The sequence below is a fragment of the Felis catus genome, chromosome E2, assembly GCF_018350175.1.
Source record: "Felis catus isolate Fca126 chromosome E2, F.catus_Fca126_mat1.0, whole genome shotgun sequence".
Classification (NCBI taxonomy): Eukaryota; Metazoa; Chordata; class Mammalia; order Carnivora; family Felidae; genus Felis; species Felis catus.
Genome location: NC_058382.1, coordinates 17,811,398 through 17,821,254, shown reverse-complemented (window position 1 = coordinate 17,821,254; position 9,857 = coordinate 17,811,398). Strand labels below are relative to the sequence as shown.

The window sequence follows — 9,857 nt, the reverse complement described above, 5'->3', positions numbered from 1 at the left end:
CTTATCTGTTAAGACACACATCATGAAGTATTTGTGGAGGAATTGATGTCTGGAATTTGCTTTAATATACTCCAACAAGAAGAGGGAGGAGAAGTATAGATGAAACAAGGTAGAATATTAGTAATTGTTGAGAGGTACATGGAAGCTCGTTATATTCTTCTCTAGTGTTGTGTATTTTAAATATTCATAATGAAACCTATTGAGGACTAGGAAGAAAAGGAGGGGTCAGCTGTGTCCCAAGAAAGGACACAGAGACCAAACCTACACACGACTTTCTGAGTTGCCGCATTCTACTACTCTAGGCCTTTACGATTCCTCCCATCTCTCTCCATTTTCATCTAGCAAGAAGTCGTCAGGTGTTACCTTCTCCTCCAGGAGAAGGTCAGGCGCCCCCTATGAGCTTCCCACATCCTGTTCCTGGTTTTTCTGGGAGTCACCGGTGTCAGTCTATCCCAGTTGGGAAGGCTACGGTATTCAGCAGTCTCCAGCCTCAAACATCCCTGGGCTGACGCGGACTTCGATGCATTTTAAAACTTCCGGAACGAGCTTCAGTGGCACAGGCGGGGCCTCCAAACTTTTCTGAGCTCTCAAAGGCCCAGTTTCCTCTGTAGGGACGGGGCCAACTACTTTACAGCGCTCTCATTAGCCTTCGTTCCTCCAATGAAGGCGTGGCCACCTCATTTGCCTTCACTTACTTAGACCCAGGCTCTTCATTGGTTTGTTTTTCCCGCACTCTGATTGGTCTATATTCCTTCTAGGGGTGGGCCCTCCAGGTGTGGCCAGATTCTCATTGGCCTTGCTCCGAAGGCGAGACCCCGTTGGCGTATGATGTCATGCATCAGCGCCCGTCGCTTTCGCTGATACGTCATTCGAGGGCGCCCAACCCGACAAGACTAGAGAGTAGACAGCGGAACTGGTGGAGGCCGCTGAGCCGAGGCGGTAGTAGCGGCGACAGCGACGGCAGCAGCGATGGCCGGGGCGGGGCCAGCCCCGGGACTCCCGGGTGCAGGAGGACCTGTGGTCCCGGGCCCTGGCGCCGGCATGCCGGGCAAGAGCGGAGAGGAACGCCTGAAGGAGATGGAGGCGGAGATGGCTCTGTAAGGCCCTTGGCAAGGCGCGATAAAAGCCCTCAGAGTCAGAGCCACCGAGCCCTGGAGCCTCCAGGCCGCATTTATCCCGATATGGCTCTATCATGGGGAAATGGGACCTTCGGGATTGTGCGGGCGGGAGTAAGAAGAGATTGGCAGGGGTGAAGGCTTTATCGCGGTGTACCCAACGTTTCAGAATTAATGGAAGGTCCTGAGTGGTGTTGTTGGTCTTGCCTCCTCAGGTTTGAGCAGGAAGTTCTGGGGGCTCCAGTAACCGGCATCCCGACTGCTGTGCCTGCGGTGCCCACGGTCCCCACGGTAGAAGCGATGCAGGTCCCAGCAGCTCCTGTGATCCGCCCAATTATCGCAACCAACACTTATCAGCAGGTACGACTGAGCTGAGCACAGTGCTTGAACACAATGTTTGTGCCAGGCATTGAGAACATAGTAACAACTAAAGCAAACAATACCTCAGCCCTTTGGGAGCTTATATTCTAAAGCCTGTTGTCCAGAAAGTTGTCTGCAATGATGAAAATGTTCTGTATCTATTTAAGTTTACATTGAAGTTCAGTAGTTCCTCAGTCTCATTAGTCACATTCACATGCTCAATAGTAAGTTGTATATAACTAGTGCAGAGGGAGACTACTAAAAAGAAGACAAATAAATGAAACTGGTTCATTCTGTCAATAAATAATTATGGGGTGCCTTCTATGCACCAGGCACTGTTCTAGGCATTAAGCACATAGCAGAGAACAATATAGACTAAAAAAAAATCACTATCTTTTTGTAGCTTACATTGCACTGGGGAGTGACAGGTCAAAGAGTAAGAAAAGCAGAGGTTTATCAGCATGGTCAGGGAAGGCCTTTCTGAGGAGGTGACAGTTAAGCAAAGATACAAAGGACATGATACGGGGAACCATGGAGATATCTGGTGGAAGAGCATTCCCAGTGGAGAGAACTGCCAGTGCAAGGGCTGTGACACAGGTGCATCCCTGACATGTTCAAAGAAGAGCAGAGAAAAGTATGGCTAGAGTACAGCGAGCAACGGGGAGAGTGGGAAGAGGTGAGGACAGAGAGGTGATAGAGATAAGACCTGGTAGGGCCTTGTGGGCCACCTTAAAGACTTTGGTGGGAGGCTGTGGAAGGATTTTGAGCAGAGGAGTAATAGGGTCCAACTTAGAAATTAATCATGGCTGTGTTTGGAGAACAGACTGTAAGGGGGCTAGGGCAGAGTCGAGGAGACTGAAGAGGCTACCATAATAATCTAGGCAAGAGATAATGATAGCTTGGACCAGGGTGGTAGCATGGGAGATGAGAAAGACAGGCTGGACATAACTTCAGATAGTGTGAGATGCGTTGAGGAAGATGAAACAGGATAACAAGATGAGTTGCTCCTGGGAGGGGCTGAGGACAGTTTTCGCTAGTGTGATCCCAAAAGCCTCCCTGAAAAGTGACAGTTAGCTTAGACTTAATGTTGACAGATAGCCAGCCCTACGTAGAATGCAAAGAATGAAACCCTTGGTCTCCCAGGGTAAGCCAGCCAGGGCAGCTTGGTGGCACTGAGTCAGGCCCCTCACCCCAATTTCTTCCCCAACAGGTTCAACAGACTCTGGAGGCCCGGGCAGCTGCTGCAGCCACAGTGGTTCCTCCCATGGTGGGTGGCCCTCCTTTTGTAGGTCCAGGTAAGTAAGGAGTGGTGGAGAGGGAGCCAGGGGATCAGGCAAGGTGATAAAATGGGATGCCTGGGATTCTCCTCCCACCATCCTTGTCTCTTCCCATCCCAACAGTTGGCTTTGGCCCTGGTGATCGGAGTCACCTGGATAGTCCAGAGGCCCGAGAAGCTATGTTCCTGCGTCGAGCAGGTAGGTCTCAGGCCAGGAACCCCACATTTAATGAAGCACTCTTGTTTTGACTACTCTAGCATCTTGCCTACATCATTGTGCTAACTCACCCGCTTAATTTCATCCCCACCCTGACATTACCATCTTCCTAAAGCACAAACCTGATCATGTACTTCATCAGTTTGGCCTTAGTAGAGCTTGACTTGACCATTGCAAACCACCCTCCTTACTGTCACTCCTAATCCTTATTCTTTGTTGTGTTTCTCCATAGCACTTAATACTTTATAACAAGCTGTACAGTTTTTTTTTTTTTTAATGTTTATTTATTTTTGAGAGAGAGACAGCACAAGCAGAAGAGGGGCAGAGAGAGAGGGAGACACAGGATCCAAAGCAGGCTCCAGGCTCTGAGCTGTCAGCACAGAGCTCGATGCAGGGCTCAAACTCATGAACCATGATACCATGACCTGAGCTGAAGTCAGATGCTTAACCGACTGAGCCACCCAGGCACCCTGTAACAAGCTATACAGTTCACCCATTATGGCTATCCTCTTTTGTTTCCTCTAAAATACAAGCTTCATGAGGGACGAAAGTCTTGATGTCTGCCACATTGTAAGCATTACGTACTATCTGTTGATGGGATAAATAAACCATCAAACAAGCACCAAGCTCCTCACCTAGCAGTCAAGACCCTACATCATCTGGCCCCTTATGGAGAGACTCTCACATACTCCCCAGGAGCCCTAAACATTGCTAGGATATGCCCGCAGTATTCTTGTTGACCTCCCTTCTCTCTCCTGCTCACTGCCACCCAACTGTAATCTTCCAAAGCCTATTGCCCAAATCAGAATCAAGTTAACCAAAATCAACTAAACCCCATCCTCTCCACGGGTCATTCTTACATTTGTTGAGGTGACCTTTACAGTCAATTTTTGTGACACTACTTCCTTATACGTAAGAAAAAGATACACGTTCTGTAAAGTTCTGGTACGATCTGTATTGGATCAAACTTGTGTTACTTAAATCCTGTTAAACTTTTTTGTCTGACGTTTGAGAAATCTTAACATCTCTTACTCTTTGGTATGGTTTTGATCAAAATGCACATCTGATTTAGTCACCCTGGCCAGCTTCCAGTCCTGCTATGGCTCCCTGGTGCCCTCAGGAGGACATTCATGGTCCAGCCAATGAGACTATTCTTGGATGCCTACTGTCCTCTTGACCATTCTCTTATGATGCCCTCCAAACTGCAACTTCTGCTATTATAATTTATACTAAACTGAAAAGGGAAAAAAATTTGTTCGTAAATGTTCTTCTTGCCAGTAGTCTTTACAGTCACGCTTTGCCTGACCAAAGGCAATTGGGTCTTTATTATCCTTTGGGTCTCAGCTCACAGGAAGCTTCTAGTCGCCCTGGCTAAGTCAGAGGGCTCCTCCAGGCTCCCACCACTCCCCAGGTTTCCCCCTTCTAGTTCCGATCACTCTGCCTGGGCTTTACCCCATCCCGGCCCTGATCACTCTGGGCTGTCACCCTCTGGTGAGACACACTGGGCTGTCACCCTCCTACTCTGGACCAGAAGATCCCTGAGAGTTTTTGGTCTTTTGGTGTGTCCTTATTATTGTCCAGAACAGGGACGGCCCAGAGGAGATGTTCCGTGGTAAATTTTTGCTGAATGAACAAATCGAAAGACTCCTGCATCTCCCAGAAGGTTCCCCAAACTCTTCTCCAGGATTTCTTGGATTCTGAGAGTACCTACACACACACACACCTCACCTCAAGTGCCCCGGTCCCCCATGACACACACCCCCATCTCTCTCTCCCACAGCTGTGGCCCCCCAGAGGGCCCCTATCCTGCGTCCGGCCTTCGTCCCCCACGTGCTACAGAGAGCAGGTGAGGGGGCCAGGGTCATCATCCCTGCCACATAACTTCCCCCCTCAGCCCTCCAACTCCCCCACTAACACCCTGACAGATTCTGCTCTTTCTTCTGCAGCAGGTGGTCCCCGCCCTATGGCCCTGCGGCCCCCTCACCAAGCCCTTGTGGGCCCCCCTCTGCCTGGGCCCCCTGGACCACCTATGATGCTGCCACCGATGGCTCGGGCCCCAGGGCCCCCCCTGGGCTCCATGGCTGCTCTGAGGCCTCCTCTGGTAAGTATGGACAGGGAGCTAATGGTCAAAGGTGTGAAGGGTGGGGAGATGCTCAATCCTGGCCTGGTAGGCTGTGTCTAAATCTGCCTTCTTACTCTCTGACTCTGTCTCAGTCTCTGTCTTTCCCTATTTCTTTTGGTGACTGAGTCTGTTTTTCTTTCTTTTTGTGAGGAAAATAGAGAGAGAAACACATGCACTGGGTTCTGTCTCTGTTTTTATTCTATTCTGTCTCTATCTCTATTTTTCTCTTGATTGTCCTTCTCTGTTTTTCTGTCCTGATGTCTTTGTCCCTGTGTCTGTCTCTGACTAGAGACTCCTTTCTCTGTTTAGGTCTCTTGTCTGCTTTCTGGCCTCAGGCCCTTGCTTTGTTGTATAGGATGGGAGTTAGGTCTGAGCCTGTGAAATGGCATCCCTCATTGTCTGCCCTTGCCCACAGGAAGAGCCAGCAACACCCCGAGAGCTGGGCCTAGGCCTGGGGTTGGGCCTTAAAGAGAAGGAAGAGGCAGTGGTGGCAGCGGCAGCTGGGCTGGAGGAGGCTGGCGCAGCAGTGGCTGTTGGGGCAGGAGGCGCCCCCACCGGCCCTGCAGTCATTGGGCCCAGCCTGCCATTGGCCCTGGCCATGCCTTTGCCTGAGCCTGAGCCACTGCCCCTCCCACTGGAGGTTGTACGAGGCCTACTGCCCCCACTGCGCATTCCTGAGCTCCTGTCCCTGCGTCCTCGACCCCGGCCCCCACGGCCTGAGCCACCCCCTGGCCTCATGGCTCTTGAGGTAAGCTCTCAGGGAGCATAGCAGTCAGGGGTGGGCAGCAAGTAGAAAGGGCTGGGGTAGCAGGCAGGAACCCATGCCTTTTATACCCAGAAAGACATGTAGTCCTCTATCGATGAAGGTAGGAGGGAACCAGGAAATTGGAAGGGCTGGGAGGACATGGGAGAGAAGGAGGCAGATACATGTACCTCACATCCAGAAGCACATCTAGTTGTTTAATTATGGAAGTAGGAGGGCAAGGGGTGAAAGAAAGTGGGAGAGTCTGAAGGGGACATATCGGTCCAGGAGACTCCCAACACCAAGCCCTTTGCACCCCATCCCCTTTCCTCTGCAGGTCCCAGAGCCCTTGGGTGAGGACAAGAAGAAAGGGAAGCCAGAGAAATTGAAACGCTGCATTCGCACAGCAGCTGGGAGCAGCTGGGAGGACCCCAGCCTGCTGGAGTGGGACGCAGGTAAGTGGGCCCAGGTGCAGGGCCAGGCACCAGGTGCAGGGCTCAGTCAAGGACACACCAAGGTCTCCTTGGGGCAGACTCAGGGAGGGTAAGCTGGGTAGGTCCACAACTGCCACCTCTCTGTAAGGCAGGCACATGCTATTTGCCTACCTCATGGAGGGCTAAACATTGGCTCTGAAGGGCAGGCCCTCATCTAAGCCACTGGACAGAATTTGGTAGAGGTTATTGGCACCTAGAACCTTCTGACCTCTGCCTGAGTTGCTAAAGATAAAAGAACGTTCTTTTTTCTCCCAACTTATGAAAAAAACAATTTTAAGTTTATTTATTTTGAGAGAGAAAGAGAACATGTGGGAGCATGTGCAAACAGAGGAGGGGCAGAGAGAGAGAGAGAGAGAGAGAGAGAGAGAGAGAGAGAGAGAGAGAGAATCCCAAGCAGCCTCTATGCTATCAGCCCAGACAGAGCCCGACATGGGGCTGTGAGATCATGACCTGAGCCAAAGAGACGGATGCTTAACCAACTGAGCCACCCAGGCGCCCCTTCTGATGAAGAATTTTAAACACTGAATTTAACAGTGAACAGCCAAATATAACCACCATCTAGATTCAGCAAACAACATTTTGCTGTATTCACTTTATCCTTCTATGTGTATGTGTGTTTCTTGGATTTTGCTCAATCATTTGAAGCAAGTTATAAATGAAGTTCTCACTTCACTCCTAAATACCTCAATATTCTTCTCCTAAGAAAAGTGGCATTCTGGGGGCGCCTGGGTGGCTCAGTCGGTTGAGCGTCCAACTTTGGCTCAGGTCATGATCTCACAGTCTGTGAGTTTGAGCCCCGCATCGAGCTCCATGCTGACAGCTCAGAGCCTGCAGCCTGTTTCAGATTCTGTGTCTCCCTCTCTCTCTGACCCTCCCCCGTTCATGCTGTCTCTCTCTGTCTCAAAAATAAATAAAACGTTAATTAAAAAAAAAGTTTTTTTTTAATTAAAAAAAAAAAGTGGCATTCTGTTTTGTGTCATAATACCATTAACATTCCTAAGCAAATGAAGGATAATTCTATGGTATCTCATATTCCCTTTATATTTAAATTTCCCCAGTTGTTCCTAAATTCTGTTGTAGCCATCTTTTCCCATGGATCAGGAGGCATGCTGTTTTAGGTCTCTAGATTATCTCTTAAGGAGAATGGTTTCCCTCCTACCATTTTGTCTTATATGTAACAGTGTTTTGAAGTGTCCAGCCCAGTTGTTTTGAAGAAGGCCCCTCCCTCTGAGTTTGCCACATAATTTCCTCTTTAGAGTGGCCTAACTTGTTCTTAGAGAGTGTCCTTAATCACCACAGAAGCTGTGGGGCAGCCACAGTGCTAGCTGAGAAAACAGCCCTACCTCCCATCTGAGTCCTTGACTTCTGCCTCTTGTTTTGGGACTGTCTACCTGCTCCAGGCCAGGGCATGGCAATGTCAGCCTAGGTATGGTCGGTGTGGGCTGTAGCCCCTAGTTCTGTGATCTTGAGCAAGTCACTTAGCCTTTCTATCCTTTCCTCACTCCAACAAGGGGATAATAATAGTATGTGCCTTGTGGCGGAAGGGATTCTTTGGGCTTGAGTACATTCAGTCTGGCTCAGGTCCAGCCCAGAGGGTATGCCCAGGAATGGAAGCTGAGGTCAGCCTTGGAGAAGGATCCGACAGTGTGTTCACGTTTCAGAGACTCAAGGGGGAATTAGAATGGGCTCTCTCTAAAGCAAATGGGTGTGAGGGGCCCAGGGGATATCCATGGGGACCAAGGGATGCTGGGGGCTCAGAGGAGAAGCCTGGCTAGGACAAAGTTGGAGCCTTAATTCATGGGAATGGAGAACATGGCTCTGGGGTGGGGAGGTAAAGGCGAGGACTCTGGAGTCAGGTACCAGAGTTCTTGTCCCAGCTCTGCCACTTCCTAGTTGAGTAACATTGGGCAGGTGACATGACCGCTCTGTGCCTCTGTGTTAAAGGGTGTTGGGAGTGCCGGATGTGTTAAAACCTCATGAGTACTTAGCAGAGTCTAGCACAGGGTAAATACCATATAGGTGTTGGCTGTTGTTACTGAGAGGGCCCCAGGCAGAGACCGCTGGGGATAGAGGGAGGAGGGTTTGGGGGATGCCTTCAGAGAAGGTGGGGCTATCTAAATAAGGCAGACATGGGGCCAGGCATCTGCATCTTCTGACCTCCTCTCTCCCAACCCCAGATGATTTCCGGATCTTCTGTGGGGATTTGGGCAATGAAGTGAACGATGACATCTTGGCACGCGCCTTCAGCCGCTTCCCATCCTTCCTTAAGGCTAAGGTGATCCGAGACAAGCGCACAGGCAAGACCAAGGGCTATGGCTTCGTCAGCTTTAAGGACCCCAGTGACTATGTGCGCGCCATGCGTGAGATGAATGGTAGGTGAAGCCTCTCTTAGGGACAGTGGGTGTGACCAGCATCTGGCCTAAGCCTGACCCCAAGCCTGACCTTGAACCCTCCATTCCCACAGGGAAGTATGTGGGCTCGCGCCCCATCAAGCTGCGCAAGAGTATGTGGAAGGACCGGAACCTGGATGTGGTGCGCAAGAAGCAGAAGGAGAAGAAGAAACTGGGCCTAAGATAGGGTCTGTGGCCAGGCACCCGCTCCCACCTGGCCGGGCGCTGGCTCTTCCCCCAGTTCTCTTTGGAAGATCCCCAACTATCCACCCATCCACCCTCCCCAAAACCAGTTTCAATAAATTTACGTTATTTCCATCCCTGGCTGGGCTTAGAAGCACTCTTTGGGGAGCAGGGCTTGACATCCCCAGACCTGGAAATAGTGGGGAGCTTTATAAGTTTACCTAGCCAAACATGTAAATGGGCATTTTCAGTGCCTGTCACATCTTCCTGAAACCTCCTAAGTGTGTGCTGAGTACAGCCCATTCCACAAAGGAGGAAGCAGAGGCTTTTAGCAAGGCCAAAGCCAAGCTGAGACTCAGACCCGTTGTCTTCTCACTCCAGCTTGTGTTCTCAGCACCAAGGTAGGGGGTCTTCTGGGCCAGGCCTTCTGGAGCCCACAGCCTTCCAGGCTTTCATCCATTCAGCAACCTCACCAAAGGCCTAGCCAGTGCTGGGGGCATGGTGACTGAAGCAGTCTCAGGCCCTGTTCCCTCAGAGCACATGGTCCAGTGGCAGAAGATAGGCCCACTGCCACACAGTGAGAGCCCAGAGTGGTCGGGACTGGGATAGTGGAGCCCAGGGTGCTGACCTGGCAGTCAGGAAGGGCTTCCTGAAGGAACTCGCCACTTCTGCGTCTGTCTCATGCTCTTCGTGTCATTCTCTCCCAGTTTCTGCAGTTCTCATCCTCTGGATCTCAGACTGTTTTCCAGTTTCTTCACTCTGCCAAACCCCAGCCAACTTCTCTTGCCGTACATCTGTGTGGGCGTCCTCGAGTGTTTCTCTGTGTCTATTTCCCTGAATGTCTCTGTGAGTGCCCCTCTGTTTCTTGTCTCTAAGTGTCTGTATCTCTCTGAGTTTTTATTCTCTGCATCTGCAGGTCTCTCTTTTCCCAGCCCCAAGCTTGACTCTGCCTGTCTGA

General features: G+C 50.6%; 2 protein-coding genes across 5 annotated transcripts in view; one reads left to right on the top strand and one right to left on the bottom strand.

Annotated features, from left to right (window-relative positions):
• Nucleotides 1-764, bottom strand: part of ATP4A (ATPase H+/K+ transporting subunit alpha) — a 96,473-nt gene extending 95,709 nt beyond the window's left edge. The window contains exon 1 of the mRNA XM_045046841.1: nt 364-764. The gene's annotated coding sequence lies outside the window, so the exon portion shown is untranslated. The remainder of the gene's footprint in view (nt 1-363) is intronic.
• A 96-nt stretch (nt 765-860) lies between these two features.
• Nucleotides 861-9,034, top strand: RBM42 (RNA binding motif protein 42). Of its 4 annotated transcripts, none has more exons than XM_006941406.4 (10): nt 861-1,097; nt 1,331-1,475; nt 2,686-2,770; nt 2,876-2,950; nt 4,749-4,814; nt 4,915-5,069; nt 5,506-5,838; nt 6,170-6,287; nt 8,504-8,698; nt 8,791-9,034. In XM_006941406.4, the coding sequence occupies exons 1-10, from the start codon at nt 970-972 to the stop codon at nt 8,901-8,903; spliced, it is 1,413 nt and encodes a 470-aa protein (XP_006941468.1). In that variant the 5' UTR covers nt 861-969; the 3' UTR covers nt 8,904-9,034. The 4 variants fall into 4 exon arrangements, with proteins under 4 accessions (XP_006941468.1, XP_003997979.1, XP_003997980.1 ...); XM_003997930.4 differs by having other exon boundaries at nt 862-1,097; nt 4,894-5,069; XM_003997931.4 differs by lacking the exon at nt 4,749-4,814 and having other exon boundaries at nt 862-1,097.
• The last annotated feature ends 823 nt before the right edge of the window (nt 9,035-9,857 follow it).